Genomic DNA, 16,778 nt, shown 5'->3' on the forward strand with positions numbered 1-16,778 from the left:
TTGGCTATAATGTTTGAAGACCAATCTTTCATATCCGTTTCTTTTGGGGTTATTATTTGAATGTTCTTGGACCATGAGTGATCCAAATGGTACTTGAATACAAAAAGATATGTCAGTAGAAACAGTGAAGGAGTGTTCTCGAAGAGGAAGAAGGTGAAGAAATGGATAATAGAGCAGAATAGGTAAGAAAATTAAAGGATCAGCCGGGGTTCCCATATCCATTAATAGGAAGGAGTTGCAGAAAGAGAGAACAGAGAAAAACCAAGTGGGAAAATGATCAAGAAAAAGTTTCCTGGAAGAGCAGGATATTGGTTTCCCTGTCAGAAGGGTTCATCGGATGTTGAGCCAAGTGGGTGGATATAGACCCAGAGCAGGACCCTGAATTGTCAATGTGCTGCAAGTTTACACAGAGCGGGGCAGGTGCAGAGATCAGGGACCTGGTGGTTTGGGGCTTCTCAATACATTGGATTAGAAACGATGCTAAGCGGGTGATGGCTTCATCATTCAGTGCGATGATTTCTAACTGGAATTCCATACTCGGCCAAAGTGTTATTCAGGGAGGATAAAGCTATTTTCAGACATACAGCTTGCCTTTTGCACTGAAGGATTTTCCCACAAAGCGAGCAAAGATTGGATGTCTCATAGGCTGTATCCTAAAGGAGGTGAAGGCGATGCTGCGCACTGGTCCAGGTGGAAGCATCTCAGAAGGCCAGGAGAGGTTTCTTCTGGAAGAAGTAGAGGTAGAATATCTGATGTGAATGGACTTTCTGAGAGTAAATAAATTCACAGAAAAGTAAGCAAATAGAAAAATCAGAATTATTATTTCCAGAGAACAAAATGTTGTACAGGAAAAGTAATTATGGTTTATATGGCTTGCTCACATGGGCATAATAATGTAAACTCTGAAAATTTCTCTACCCAAAGCCATAGTTTTAACTGTTGTAGGCAGTGGAATGGCACCAGGTTGTCTGACCAGTGGGGTCCGACCAAACCTGGATTCTACAACCTGGGTAGGTTCTGGCTGGGAAAGAATTCAGAGCAAGACCCAAACTGTAAGAGAACGTTTATTTGGTAAATCACAGAGGTAGAAGTCATTCCCAGAATAAATGGGCTTAGGAAACAAGTATGGAGATAAGGAAGGGCCTCAGAGCTTGGGAGTGAGGAAACTAATGGTACGCAGCCTGGGGGAGAGAAGCGGGGAGGGGAAGGGGAAAGGCATGCGCATGCTCCCTGGAGAGAGAGGGCACTGGGTCCTCCATAAGGTTTTTAAGGGTAGAAATTTTAAGGGAGGTCCCAGGGAAAGATCTTAATAGAATATTCAGTAGCTTTCTAGGTGTGCCCCTTCAGGGTGTGGTCTCTCCTGATTGGTTTGCACCAGGGCAGGGGGTCATTATTCAATGCATCTGGTCCTGACATCTGTGGTGGCTGGTTTTGTTGCTTATCTAGGCCTGGAACCAAAATACAACTGAGGCCTAGATGTTATCTCTAGGGAGGAAAGGTCAGGGGGTCCAAACCTCATGACCAGCGATATGCCAGGGGAGGAAAAGTCACCCTGGGGGCAAGGTCCCCCTTACAATTGATTGCTAGGCACCTGGGGCTTCCACCCCTCTCTCCGCCCCCCCCCCCCCCCCCCCCCCGCCCCGTGACCTTCTGCACCTGGCCCATGTCCTTGCTTTGCTCATGTCTGTCTAACTGCCTACAACATAATTATAATTGGAGTTAACTATAATTGGGAAAGAAGTGTGAGGCAGTGATTTAGGGGAGAGGTGGTTTGTAGGAGTGTAAATAGAGTTGTTATATTCTTGTTTTCCAGGGTAGGAAGTGGATAGGTAATAACTAAAACTGAAAAAGCAGGGGTAGTAATACAAGCATATTATATACAGAAATTTCTAAGAGATATTTAGGGTGTAAGCATTATTAGAAAAAAAAATTTAACCCAGTGACTTTGGAGATTTAATTGGCTTTATTAATTAATTCATGAATCAGGCAGTATCCCATCCAGCTGCTAGAAGGGTGCTCTCAGGCATTTTACAAAATGGAAGGTTTTTATCGGAAAAAGGGTGAGATGAGGGAGCTATTAACAAAAATAATTATTTTAGGGCCTAGAAATCTTTTCTTTGGGGGAAGAGAGAGGGTTTTTATCATGCACATTGCCTCTGCTTTCTATGGGGAATGGAGGGGCCCATGTGACAGATTACCTTACTGGTGCTTGACCAGAAAATTCAAGCCTGGTTAATTAAGATCATGTTTCTGGCAGAAGTAGAAACTGCAGTTAGATCAGGTGTTAACTCTTGGTTTGGTGTCAGGGGATTCTAGCACAAGTGACGGCATGCTGGGCCTGTGATTTTGTCTTTGACAACATCAACATCAGTGAGAAGCTGAAAGTGCCCCTGGGAAAGGGGGAGGCCTGGCCTAGGGCCTCGGATCTGTTCTTTTTCTCAGCACAGCTTTTACAATAGTAAAAGATTATATGCAGGGATAATTTTTTTCTCTGAAAAAAAAAATTCAAACCACAGCAAGTCTAGAATGCATGCCATTGTAATAAGGGGAAGTATTGTTTCATGAAATTCATTTTAGTTGAGTATGCAAGTACGTGTGCACTGGATTGCTTTTGTTAGTGTTGCTTACTGTGTGTGGGTCATGGCAAAAAATTTAAGAGCCATTTTCAGTGTTTTCTCATTGCCAGTTCACCTTTCACACTTCTGTTCTTTATAAATATTTTATGATTAAACATGTGCTACTTTTGTGATTAAAATGACAGGAAGAGCCCTAGCTGGTGTGGCTCAATTGGTTGGGCGTTGTCCAGAGCATCTGAAAAGTTACAGGTTTGATTTCTCGTACATGCCTGGGTTGTTGCAGGCTACATCCCCCAGTAGGAGGCATGCTCGAGGCAGCCGATCAATATTTTGCTCTCACATCGATGTTTCTCTCCTTCTCCTTTCCTCTCTCTCTCAAAATATCAATAAAAATATTTTTTTAAAAATGACAGGGAGAAGAGGAGGAGGAATTTTATAGGTTAACATAATCCCAAGGTAGACAAGCCCTATTCACAGTGACTGCCAAGGTCACCGCACTGGGGCGGCCAGCATCCTCCAAGTGGGCATGCCCGCCCCCCTCCAGCAGTAGCAAAAGCCTCAGTGTACATTGATAATACAGTGGTCGTAATGATAAGTGTATCAATGGAAACCTTTTTAGAAAATCACTTTTAAATTTACCACCCCATGCAACCATGTTCATGCTTTCATGTTCCATTCTGGCCTTTAACCACATGCCTACAAATTGTTTCATAATTGCAAACTGTGATGTGCAGATTTCATACTTGATGCATTTCATACTTTTTAGTCTCTTGGTTTATTTTCTTGAGGCAAATTCTTAGTCATGCATTTATTGGATTAAGGGTATGACCATTTTGGGGAGGAGGGGGTTGAATGTCTAACTGTGTTGCTTACTAAAGTGTGGTAACAGTTTAGTCTGCTGCCATGGAGGTATGAACATACCAGCCTCACATGGGCTTGCCAGCCACAGTGGTGGTTATCTTGTTAAATTAAAAGGTGCAAAATAACATCTCTGGATTGTCTTTAAGTTTTATTTCCGGTGACGTTGCATATTTTTCCATCTGTCAACTATATTGCCCTTTCATTTCAGTATAATATCCATTTTCTTTGTCGTTTCTAAAACTGAAGTGTTTTATTTTAAGTCTGAATTTTTATGTTGTAAATATTTACCCTTTGTTATAATTGCTGCTGATAACATCATTTGTGTTTCCTTTTTTATTTTAATGTTCCTTTTAGTTGTATGGGAATTTTAAAAGTTTTTATGTTTTATATTGATATTTTTGTTCTTTGGCTTGACTCAAAAGTGAAGATCAACGGAGGCCTGAAATACCTGCTCTCTCGCGTGTGCATGGGCGTGTGTATGTGCCTGCGCATCTACATGCAGTCTTCAGCATTTAGAGGGATTCTGGCTTATTATTTTAGTTCCAGCTATCTCAGCACTTAAATGATGCTAACTTTCCCTAATGTTTAGAGAAGTTGATTTTAAACACTTGCCTTCTATTTGCCCCATAAGTGGTTTATTCTGTTTTAATGTTTTGGATTTGAGAGACGGTTTGAGGATGTGAAATTACATTTTTCTGAGAGTTGTTTTTTAATGCAAGAAACCCCCACAAAATAGCTTTTGGAGAGCCTTCTGTGTTGGCGGTGGTAATTAGTTCATGCATCTTCTTTTAGGAAGCTAAGACTCAGTCTGTGTGTGCTTTAAGGTAAATTGATTTGGTGTTAATTGAATTCATTAGTTGGTAGAGTGCTAAGTTCCTCTGATGTGACTCAGTTTAGCAAATGAGATGAAATGTCAGGGATGACAGCCACTTTGGAGTCATTTTAGCTGAAGTTTGGGTCTGATCTGGGTTGCAGTTTCAGCACCACTGCCTTTATTGGCTTCTTGGGGTTCTTTGTAAATGTGGCTCATACCTCAGATTGGCAGCTCAGCAGTGCTCATCAATCTTTTATCCTTCACTGAGGCACTGGGCCGAGCTCGGCATTGGCTATATTCCCTACAAACCGGCCAGCGGGCCCCGTGTTGGAGGATGTGGCTCAGGCTGGAATCCAAACAAGTCGTCTGCTTACCTCCTTCAATTTAAATTCTGGGCTGTGCTGATGTGGACACTAGGCTCCTCTTGTGTGTGACACTGACCTTCAGGCCCTGCTTCTCCAGCCCTGGCCTGCAAAACAGAGCAGAGCAGGGGCATGAGGCAGCCTTTCCTCCCAGCTCCCAGGTTACATGGGGGTAGGACTGGGGGTGCAGGCTGGGGCCAGCTCGCCCCACCCTGCTAGTGAGTCGAGTATCTTCTCTTTCCATGGGGAGGAATCAACAAGTAGGTGAAGAACCTTAGAGTGTAGGGCCCTGAAACCTGTATTTATTTATTTTTATATTTTTATTGATTTCAGAGAGGGTGAGGGAGAGAGATAGAAACATCAATGATGAGGGAGGATCATTGATCACCTGTCCCCTGCACACCCCCTACTAAGGATTGAGTCTGCAACCCGGGCACATGCCCCCAACTGGGAATCAAACCGTGACCTCTTGGTTCATAGGTAAATGCTCAACCACTGAGCCACACTGCCAGGCTGAAGTCTGTGTTTAGAACCAATCACTCTGATGCTGCCAGCTGGTCTCCTCAACACTAGTGACATTAGGGATCAGTCACTAAGGTCCTGTTTTAGTTGAGGATGCTGAGGCCTGGGGTGGCAGGGGTGGGGGGAGGGGGGACTTGCCCAGCGTCAGGTCATGTTGCTGGAGGAAGGAGTCTGCATGGGGGCTCCTGTGTGCCCTGGTGTCCAGTAGTTCACACTCATTCTTGGAGGTGACTTTTGTGGAAGTGCTGTTCTTTTTTTTAAATTTTTAATCCTCACCAGAGGATATTTTTTCCATTGATTTTTAGAGAGTGGAAGGGATGGAGGAGGGGAGAGATACATCAATTGGTTGAACCTGAAACCCAGAACGAGGTACGTGCCTTTGACCAGAATCGAACCTGCGACCTTTTGGTTGGGGGGCCGGCACTCTAACCACTGAGCCATCTGGCCAAAGCCGGAAGTGCTGTTCTGATGGCGGGATGGGGAGGTGGGGATGGGCTGCGGGGTTGTTGCCCTCTCCCTGGCTGGCTTTTGAGACTAGACTGGCCTCTCCCCACCCCCGCAGGCTGTTGACCATCTCCCATTCCTCTTGGAGGGAGGGGCTGGGCGAATGGTGGTGTCCAGATTGTGCCTGTGGATCCTGCTCTGTGGGAAGGGTGGTTGAGCAGTCATACCACCCATTTCTAGAGGGATGTGGTTTTCATGTCCTTGCTTGGCACTGCTTTCTCAGAATAGCGGCAGGTCCTGAGGCTGCCTCACAAGGCGGTTCGCAGCAGCCACTCGGCAGCGTGGCAGGAGCTCGCTTCTTACTGGTGGTTGTGGGCCGGTGGTGTCCTCACTGCCAGTGGCCTTGTTTGTTGTTGCCTTGGTTCTGGTATGTGATGCCCCTCTTCTCACCCTGGGAAGTGGGAGGCTAGGGTTCGAGGAGAGCTTCCCCCCTCCCCCCTCCCCCGCCGTGAGCCTCAGATCCCGCCTTGCCCTATGGGTCAGCCTGAGGCACCGTCCTCCTTCCTCATCCTTCAGCCACTGCTTTGGAGTTAGGGGCTCACCTGGTCACCGCTGGGTTCAGAAAGTAAAGGAGTAAAGGTGGGTCAGGCCCTCTGAATTTCCCTCTTGGGGTACCTCCTTTTTGTAGGGTTCTCTGAGAGGGCTTGTGGGATGGACACAGATAAAGAGGGGCCCCTCCCTTCACCCTGTGCAGTTCACAGAATGTTTGTAGTTTAAGGCCAAAGCAGTGATCTTGGGGAGGGGTATCGGGGAGGTGAAGCAAAGAAGGAAGAAGAGGAAGGCGTGGGGTGAAAGCTGGGCTCATGGGATCTCCCGCCCAGGCCAGGGTGCTAGCCTTCCTCACCTCAGTGAGGGCTGAACTTGGAGGTTGTCTCTGAAAATCTTACATGAACAAATATGGAGCCTTAAGTTTGTCTGTTCTTCACTGGCCACTACTACCTTATGTCCAGATTGGCCTTTGTCTTCACTTCCCAAAATGGCCAAGTCCCCATTCTCCCTTGGTTCTCCACTCCTGGCTGCTCTGCCCCAGGTAGGGTAGGCAGAAGGAATGTGGGCCGTAGAATCCTGTCCTTGGTTCAGATCCTGGGGTCTGTCGTTTTTTTTTGTCTTGTCCTTGAGCAAGTCACATGACCTTCCGGAACTCCTGTTTCCTCCACCATGAAGTAGAAAAATCAATATCCAGAGGAGAGGGGATGAGATGAGTATTTGAGAAGGCACCAAGCAGAAGTCCTGATATTTAGGAGACTCTTAAAGAATCACCATTCTCCATTCTTTCAAAAAATCTGTTATTTTTTTGGCTGTTTTCACAAAGTTGACTTAACCTGAATTTTGCCTAACTTAGAACTGACATTGACAGTAAACTGCGCTGGATGAGTGAGAGAACACAGGGAACAATTGGAGACTCCCAAGTCTGTGGGAGCCTTACTGTTGCTCTCGCTCTCCTTGGGGAGCAGGTTGGGGGAGGTGTTTTGAAGCTGAACCTGCTGCCTCATGGCTCCCATGTCTCTCCACAGGTCCTGCTTCTCGGAAGATGCACTATTATAGATACTCCAATGCTGAGGTCAGCTGCTGGTACAAGTACCTGCTCTTCAGTTACAACATCGTCTTCTGGGTGAGTGGATGAGAGTGGCCGCCTTCCCTTGCTTAGTGCTTCACTAGTAAATCATGATTCTTCACGTACTTTGGATTTGCCAGACCCTCTGAGACTCTGCATGGGATGGTTGATGAGCCCTGCTCTAGCAACAAGTTATAAAATAGACCCTTAAGTGCTGTGATGGGGAAGGTCCAGGTGATTGAAAACCAGACTGAGTGGTCCAGGTATTCTGGTGATTGAATACCAGGCTACCCCAGCCTTGGGGGTTCAGGATGGCTTGGGGCTCTGGCCCGGATATTTGTCTCCCCCATCCCTGCCCCAGGAATGCCCCAGGGAGTCATCCGGGCAAGGTGTTTTGTGTGCATCAGCCTGTGGGCTAGGCCCTGTTCTGGCTCTGGAAGTTTAGACTGGGCAAGGGCAATAAAGCCCTGCCCTGTGGTGCCGTGTTTAACCAGAAGTGGTATTAGCTCCTGAGCAGTGGAGCAGGGAGGGGAACCCTCCTTGATTGGGGTGCTCAGAAAAGAACATCCCGAGGAGCGGACCTGTGGACTGAGACCTGGATATGAGTGAAGAGGCAGCCACGGGGGGATCTGGGGAAGAAAGCTCCAGGGCCTGAGGCAGGAATGAGCTTGGCATATGCAAGGTATGAAGAGAAGGCCATGTGGCTGGAGCTGAGTGAGTGCAGAGGAGAGGAGACAGGTGAGGACAGAGGCATGAAGGAGCCCGGTCAGGTAGGACCATCTCAGTGAGGATGGAATTATGTTCTACTTTTTGTAGTGACTCTTGGTAGGTTGTAAGTTGGATGGCATGATCTGATTTTGGAATGATCCTGCAGAGTGAGGGGATGGATGGTGGGACCGTGTTCTGAAATGGAATTTTGGGGCAGGAGGGATTGGTTGGTCTCTTAGCCAGGTATATAGAGATGTCACCCTCATGTGTTAGTGACCATTCTGGAGTCTAAACCCCCATCACTGGAAGGGGTGGAAGGGATGAGGATGAGATCCTGTTGACTGAAGGGAGGTCTGGCTGTTGAGCCCTGGGATGTGGAGGCAGGGTCTGGTGGCAAGTCCACTCCACGGTTGGTTGTGTGTGAGTGGCCCGAGGTAAAAGGAAGATGAGGTTTTATGTTGTGCAGCCCGGAGAGGGAGCCTTTCAAGTAGGAAGGAGCGATGAGCTGTCCCCCTGGGAGGACATAAAGTTGACATTAGCTTTGACAAGGTGAGGGTTGTTGGTGACCTTGACCAGAGCTGCTTTTTGCTCTGGGTGGGGGGGCCTAACCTGGAGTTGGCCGAGGAGCCAGTGGGGCATGAGGAAATGGAGACTGGTGACTTGGGACATTTCTTTCAAGGACTCTGGCCTAGAAGGGGAGCAGGACAATTGGGCACTGGCTGGAGGTGGTCCAGGGGTTAAGGAAGATACAGCGTGGGTGTGATGCCAGTGGGATTGGTCCAGAGAGACACAGACATTGGTTCTGCTGGGCAGGAGGGTGAGGGCACAATCATGAAGAAGCTTGTAAAACCGTATCAGGTATTGCTGACCAGAGTCTGTGTGGGCAGATGGAGAAGGACGGACAGAGTGAGCGGCCACGGTGCCACCTCTTACCTCCACTGTGGATTTTGGCATTTCCTGTTGGGATTGGAATGTTTTTTATCCTCCATGCCAGCTGGCTTCCTTAAACTTATTTTTAATTGTAGTTGACAATATCGTATTAGTTTCAGGTGTACAATATAGTGACTCAACATTAATCACTGCAGTGTCTAGTGACCGTCTGTCACCTTTGTTAGGCCTGAAACTCTTGAGAACATGGCGGACTTACGAACACTTCTACGGCCTCCACCCTTGATTATACAGCACCACCTCCTGACGATGTATCTCAAAGTTGTGGGGGTTTCTGTCCTGGAGAATTAGGGTGGAATTCAGGGCGTTCACCCAGGTCTTTCCTGAGCTCAGACAACTTTCACCAATGTCGTCATTGCCCTGAAGTAGGGCAGGGCCCGGCATTGGACGTGGTTCCTTAGTAGACACATCTCAGGGCCCTTCCTCAAGGGAGGACTGGCTGTCCCATCCTCGAGATGTGTGGTTTCCAGACCTGCACTGCTCCTTGTCTGGAGAGCCCCAGCCCGCTGTATGGTGGAGAGCCACCTGCCAGGCAGGCAGTGTCACACTTTGGCTACTTGTACGTCCAGCTGTCATTATCCTGCCGGCTGTGCTCCTTGGCCTTGTGCCCTGACCTCGTATTCTCATCCTGATTTTTGCAGCTGGAGGGAATCTCTCCCAGTGCTGCCGTGGCTCAGGGTCCTCATGTCCCCATGTCTTCAGAGGCTTTTCAGAACAGAGTCCTTGCTCTTGGGAAGCTGTGCTCATTTGCCTGATAGTACCTTTGTAGCGCCAGACTCAAATAGTGGAGCTCCTGAATCCAGAATCGTGGCCATTTGTTTGGTGGCTGAAGGCTGCTGCAGTTTGCTGGGAGTTTTGCAGAATTGGCAGTGCGCATGGTCGAGAGTTAATCATTTTCAGTTAGTGTGCACTGGGGCAGAACAGGAAGGGACAAAAAGGAACCGTCAGGAAAATGAGGCCTGGGAGAGCGTGGTGGGGACGTTTGGGGGGCGGGGGAGGGGAGGAGAGATGCCAGGCACCTGGCTGGGGAGGCTACCTGACCCTTCCCTGCTGAGTTCTTGGTGGTGATTTGTTGTCTTAATCTGCCCAGGAGCTGGGAGTCTGGGTGAGACCTAAGAATTGGGCTGCAGAGCCCTCAGGGATCCACATGGGGCCAGTCTGGACTCTCTAGAACTAGTGACCTTCTAAGCTTCGTGTTTTCATTATGAAATACTGATCTCACCTACCTGCTGCTTGCCCCACAGGCTGCTGAGAGTGTCTCAAATGATATGCAAAGCCCCTACTTCCTTAGAGTAGTTCTCTTTTTTAAAAAGAGGATAGTGGACGCCCATGTTCCCATATCCTAGCTCCAAAAATTACCAACTCATTCAATCTCGTGTCGTTTCTACCCCCCACACCCGCCCTCAGATATTTTGAAGCCAAGCACAGACAGCGTTTTCATAGTATTTGGTTTGTTTTGATGAGATTAACAGTGTGCGGTGCAGCAGAGGACTGCCTGGGCTCAGCAGGCCGGTTTGAGTATGCAGAGGGCAGCCTGCTATTGCTCCGACCACTTCCAGGTGCTGGAACAAGCACAGGTTTCATTTAGCAGTTTGTCCCCTTCCACATTATTTTCACAGCCACAGTCTTTATAACAAACACCTGTAACACTCTAGCAGTTTTCTTAAGCTTCTCTCCCTCCAGTTTAGGGACAGATGTTTTCCAAGAGGCCAGGAATGGTAATCCTGGCTCCGTAGGGTGAGACACGCGGATGCGTGTGTCTGTGTCTGTTTTGAACTGCACCTGTTCCGATCACAGGTGTGTCAGGAAACAACGCTCCCAGCCAGCATAGCATTTTGAAGGCACCATCATTTCTTACATTTTACAAAATTATTATAATTAACATTTGTTTGTGTTAGACCTGTTTCTAGCGCAAAAATCTCACTTTGACTTGGGGAAATGCAAATCAAAACCACAGAGATACCACTTTAAACCCATGAGGATGGCTATTACGAAAAGAACCGAACATGACAGATGTTGGCAAGGTTGTGGAGAAATTGGAACCCTTGTGCACTATTCGTGCAACTGTAAAATGGTGCAGCTGCTATGGAAAATAGTGGGTGGTTCCTCAAAACGTTAAAAAATAAAACTACTCTAGGATCCAGCAATCCACTTCTGGGCATATACCCAAAAGAATTGAGGGCAGGATCTGTAGTGATATTTGTACACCCATGTTCATCGAAGCGTTATTCATAATAGCCAAAGGTAGAAACAACCCAGGTATCAACTGCCAGATGAATGGATAAACTAAATGGGGTCTGTGATGCACTGGAATATTATTCAGCCTTAAAAAGGAAGGCAGTCCTGACACATGCCACAAGTGGATGAACCTTGAGGATGCTGTGGGAAGTGAAATAAGCCAGACACAAAAGGACAAATACTGTATGATTCCGTTTATGTGATCCACCCAGAGCAGTCAAATTAATAGAAACAGGAAGTAGAATGGTGGTTGCCAGGGAGTGGGGGGAGGGGAGAATGGGGAAGTTATTGTTCATTCAATGGGTGGAGTGTCAATTTTGCCTGATAAAAAGTTCTGTGGCCCTAGCTGGTTTGGCTCAGTGGATAGAGCAGACTGAAGGGTCCTGGGTTCGATTCTGGTCAAGGACACATGCCTGGGTTGCTGACTCCATCCCCAGTAAGGGTTGTGCAGGAGATAGCCATTCAGTGATTCTCATAATTAATGTTTCTATATCTCTCTCTCCCTTCCTCTCTGAAATCAATAAAAATATTTTAACAAACGTTCTGAGGATGGTGGTGGTGGTGGCATAACCCTTTGAATGTGCCGAGTCCCACCCAGCTGTACACTTAAAAATGGCAGTTTGATATGCCCACTTACCACAGTTAAAAGTGCTTACACTCTCCCTGGACTTGCAGAGGAAGGGAGGCAGGTGGGCCGGGAGGGGTGGTGGGCGGCCTTTTGCTCACTGGCTCCTCAGAGAACTTTGCTTTCCCAGTTCCCCTGAGTGAGTCCTGTGTAGGGGTCATCAGATGGTGTCTGCAAAACCAGGATTGCTTCCCACCACACACACTGAGGGTAATCAGCATGGGGTTGGGTGAAGGCCTTGCCTGCATCTACTTCAGAGGAGGATTGGTTAAAAGTGAAGAGCTGAGGCCGCTCGTGAGCACAGACAGTGCTCTGTCCAGAGAGCAGGGACCCTGCCGTTGCTGTCTCGGTGACTTTCAAAGTGCAGGGATAGCTTCTGAGCCCAGCGTGCAGCCTGTTGCTGAGTGAGAGGCGCCTCCCTTCACAGTGACAGATGCCTCCCATGAGTGTGGTGTTGTACATGTAATTTATGGTCCAAGCTAGGAAACCTAAGGTTACCTTGCTAAGAGAGGTTAATAAGAATTTTGCCGGAACAACAGGTGTTCCCAGGACTGTCCCAGGCAGACCAGGATATGTGCCCCCCCCCCCCCCCACCCTCCCACCCCAGAGAGGCAAAGCCAGCCTGTTGGGGAAGGACTTAAAGGCAGCTCCCTTCCCCTGCCTGGTCACGGCATCTTTGTGAGTGGAGAGCCTTCCTCTCTTCCTGCCGCCTTTATCGCGCTCCTTCTCCCACTGGGGGACAGTCAGTACCTCCTACGCTGGGCTGACAGAATTGCCCGCGTGTAATGTTAGAGCCCAAGGCCTGGTCCCAGGTCCGAATGCAGATGTTCCTCCCCTTCCATCTCTGGGTAACTGATGCTGTCAGAAAGGGAAAGGCTGGTGTTTTTTCCTGTCGTGTCTTTTTGTTTTCACTGCTGAGAAGTGGTTCTGTTTTCTCTTCAAGTTTTATTTCATAAACGTTTGTAATTGCATGGAAATTCTGCATGAGACGCCCCAGCTGCACCGCATCCCTCCTTGTGCTTAGCTCTCCTGCATGCATCATCCGGTGGCACGTCCTCACAGCCTGAGGCCTGCGCTTCCATTCGCACATCCCCGTGTGGAGCACATCCAGGTGGCTCAGTTTTCCTGAGTGTACTTTTGGAAATTCCCGTATTGCGCATTTAGGTTGTTTCCATTTCTTTTATGACTCCAGATAAGGATGCAGTAGTTGGTTTTGTGGACTACAGATTCTTCCATGTGGGGGAGGTAGGGGATGATTTGCTGGAGTCGAGTCCCAGGAGGGAGATTAAATAGGTCAGAAGGTGTGTGTTCGTTGTTTCGATGGCCTGACATATTTATATAGTCCAAATTGTTTCTCCAGAAGGGCTGTCCCAATTCCTAAGAAATAGATCAGCTAATCACATAGGTGTGTGCGTTGTTTCTCCAATGCTTGCCAAGGCAGAGGTCAAGGACCGCTTAATCGGAGGCTCTCCTGGCTAGTTGCCTGCGGAGCTGGCCTGCAGGGCCTGGGCACCCAGAGGCTGATCCCCAGGGGATTTCTGGGGTGCACTGCTCTGCGCGGGGCACCCATTCTGGCTCACAGGTAGTCTCAGGTCTCTGACTGGAGTGCGTGTGACTCAGCATCTCTGCCAGCACCTACTCAGCACGGCCCAGGCTGCTGGAGCCACTTATCTTCTACGTGGGAGTCTCATTCCCATCTTGTTCGTACCTTTCCCCCCAGAAATGCTTTTTGAAAATAACACCCCCGTTGAGGTGTAAATGACACAATAACATTTGGCCATTTCAAGTGTACAGTTGGATGCATTGACAACTGGGTGCCCATGGAACCACCATCATCACCAGTGAAGACAGAAAACATGTCCCCCACTTTGGAAGCTGCCCTGTGCCCCCTGCAGGTCCCCCCTTCTGCAGGCAGCCGCCCGCCTGCCTCCTGCCACCGTAAAGCAGGTTTGATTAGGGGATCTGACTTCTCTAGGTGATATTTTTCTCTCTGGTTTTTCTTTTTTAACTTCATTGATTTCTTTTGAAATAAAAATTTTTATTGATGTCTCTTATTTTTATTATCTCCTTTCTTCTATTTTGGAATTATTTTGCTGTTTTTCTAGCATCTAAGGTAGAAGATTTGGTCATTGATTATAAATCTTTTTTTCCTAGTATAAGTATTTTATGTATATGCTTTCTGCATCCCACACATTTTGGTATATTTTCATTTCAGTGGTTAAAATATACATGCATACTCTGTGTGTAATGTGTCTTTTCTTTCCTCCACTGGCTCACTTTAAGAGTTTGACTTTATTCTATTTCTTTCTCTCTTTTTTTTTTTCCCCCCCCAGAGGGAGGAAAGGAGATGGGGAGAGAGAGATAGGAACATCAATGATGAAAGAGAATCATCGATCGGCTTCCTCCTGTATGCCCTCTACTGGGGATTGAGCCTGCACCCTGGGCATGTGCCCTGACCGGGATCTAACTGGTGACCACCTGATGCATGGGATGATGCTCAACCAACTGAGCTACACTGGCTAGGCTTTATTCTAGTTCTAATAGTTTCATTTGGGTCTTTTTTATATTTCTACTAGAGGTCCGGTGCACAGATTCGTGCTGCACAGGTGGGATCCCTTGGCCTGGCCTGTGGGGATCAGGTGGAAACCGGCTCTCCGACATCCCCCAGAGAGGGCGGTTCTCTGGTGAACCCAGAATCGGGCGCCCTCCTCTCTGGTTCTGGGTGCATCATCTGAGAACCGCAGCTGCCAAGTCACCGCAGTTTGGCAGCTCCTGCGTTGAGTGTCTGCCTTGTGGTGGTCAGTGCGTGTCATAGCTACCGGTCGGACATTTGAACGGTCAGATGGTCGCTTAGGCTTTGATTTCTCTCTTTATTCTATTTATTTTTTTCCTTTAAATCCCTGAGGCTATTTACCATATTTGTTTTAAAATCTTTGCTAATTCAGTTTCCCGTCATACCTGTCTTTTTCTAGTTATTGGTTTCCCCCCTTTATTATAGGTCACAATGCCCCCCCCCGCCCCCTTTTGCCTTGCTAGTAACTTTGACTAGATGCTAGGTACAGCTCTTCCACCTAAGTATTCTTCCTGTCTTGTTCAGCTTGGGCTGACATAACAGGGTACTCGAGGCAGGTTGCCCTAACAGGAACTTATTTTCTCACCGTTCTGGAGGCTGCAAGTCTGAAGTGAGGGTGCCAGCGTGGGCAGTCTGATGAGGACTATTCCTGGCTTGCAGACAGCTGTCTTCTGGCTGTGTCCTCATATGTCAGAGAGAGTGCTCTGGTTCCTCTTCCTCCTATAGGACACTAATCATGGAGGCCCCACCCTCTGACCTCCTCTAGCCCTAATCACTTCCCAAAACCCCACCTCCAAATGCCATCCCGGTGGTTAGGGCTTCAATTTGTGGATTTGAAGTGGGAGCACCACAAACATTCAGTTCCATTCATAGCACTTCCTTACTAGTATTATATCTTTTTAGCCTGCCACCTTTTGTTAAATATTGTGTGTAAGATTCATTCATGCCATTGTGTGTAGTTGTAGCATTCATTTTCATTGTTGTGTGATGTTCTGTTGTGGAAATGTATCATTTGTGTTATTTACAGTTTTAGGCTATGAAGACGGGTTAGAGTAATATGAAGACACTGGAGGCCTGGTGCACGAATTCGTGCATCAGTGGGGTCCCTCGGCCTGGCTTGCGGGATCGGGCTGAAACCGGCTCTCTGACATCCCCCGAGGGGTCCTGGATTACGAGAGGGTGCAGGCCAGGCCAAGGGACCCCACTGGTGCACGATTGGGGCTGGGGAGGGATGCAGGAGGGCTCCAGGGTGTGTCTGGTCCATCTCACTCAGTCCCAATCCACTGGACCCCAGCAGCAAGCTAACCTACCAGTCGGAGCATCTGCTCCCTGATGGTCAGTGCACATCATAGCGACTGGTCAACCGGTTGACTGCCCCCTGGTGGTCAGTGCACGCCATAGTGAGCGGTTGAGTGGCCTTAGCATATTATTAGCATATTATGCTTTGATTGGTTGAACAGCCGACCAGACAACTGGACACTTAGCATATTAGGCTTTTATTATATAGGATACCAGGGTTGTGGACCTGAATTGTAGGGATGCTCCCGGGGTTCACGCGGCCGAGCTGAAGGAAATCCTGTTTTGTCTCTAGCTCCAGATGGTTTCAGTGTGATAGCTGAGGGCAGGACACACCTGGCTCTCAGCCTGTTGTGCACACACAGCTTCAGTGGGACACAGCCCTGCCCATGTGTTTGCGTTTCATCTGTGGCCGCTTTCCTGCTCCCACGGTAGAGTTGCGGACTGAAACAGTAGGCAGAGCTGCAAGTATTTACTCCCTGGCTTATACTAGTGCGGACCCTGGCTCAGCATCTTGGTTTTCCGCCCACTGTGGGTCACTGAGCTGTGCCAGTGATGGCAGGGACTGGGTGGGGGTGGCTGGGTTGGGGTTCCTCTTCTTAGTTGCTTGTGGAGCTGCTTGTCACCTCCCCTAGATAAGCGTGCCCTCCTTCCTTCCTTCTTTTCAAAGGCTTTGACACAGTCAGGTTCCTGGGCGGGGCTTGGAGGCAGCGGGCTCTGTTATCAGGGAAGGCAGAGGCCTTCTGTCCGAACTCTGGGGAGTCCTGCTTCTCAGGCTGTGCTGGGCAGGGCACAGGCGCTGCTTGCTCAGCACCACCCTTCCGGCGGGAGGAAGGCCGCTGTGTGACCCTGTGCGAGGCACCGTCCTGCCCTGGCCCTGCTTCTCCCCAGTGAGGAAGCTGGGCCCCAGCGTCCCTTCCGGCTTCCAGAGTCCCACTGGGAAGCGGCTTGGTTTGGACTATTTTAATGTGGGACCATTTTGAAAGGAACGTTCCCTGCTCTATATAGGGTTCAGAGTGGCCACAGTCCTGAGGGCAAGGCCTCCTGACCCCGCAGACACCCTGGTGTTCCCCCCAGCCCACTGGGTCTCTGGGCCAGGCTGGGAGTGGGCCCAGCTCTCTGGCATCCTTTCTGCCCAGTATTTGAATTGTTGGCTTTTCTTTTTATTTTATTTATTTATTTATTTTAATATATTTT

At 48.5% G+C, this 16,778-nt stretch overlaps 1 protein-coding gene across 2 annotated transcripts in view; it reads left to right on the forward strand.

The window, feature by feature from the left end:
• TSPAN14 (tetraspanin 14) overlaps positions 1–16,778 on the forward strand; it is a 58,833-nt gene that overhangs the window by 25,496 nt on the left and 16,559 nt on the right. For both annotated transcript variants that reach the window (XM_080641323.1, XM_080641324.1), the window contains exon 2: positions 7,154–7,251. In XM_080641323.1, the coding sequence (XP_080497449.1) occupies positions 7,171–7,251 (81 nt within the window). In that variant the 5' untranslated portion in view covers positions 7,154–7,170. The remainder of the gene's footprint in view (positions 1–7,153; positions 7,252–16,778) is intronic.

The sequence above is a fragment of the Plecotus auritus genome (assembly GCF_963455305.1).
Source record: "Plecotus auritus genome assembly, chromosome: 9".
In the NCBI taxonomy this organism is placed as follows: Eukaryota; Metazoa; Chordata; class Mammalia; order Chiroptera; family Vespertilionidae; genus Plecotus; species Plecotus auritus.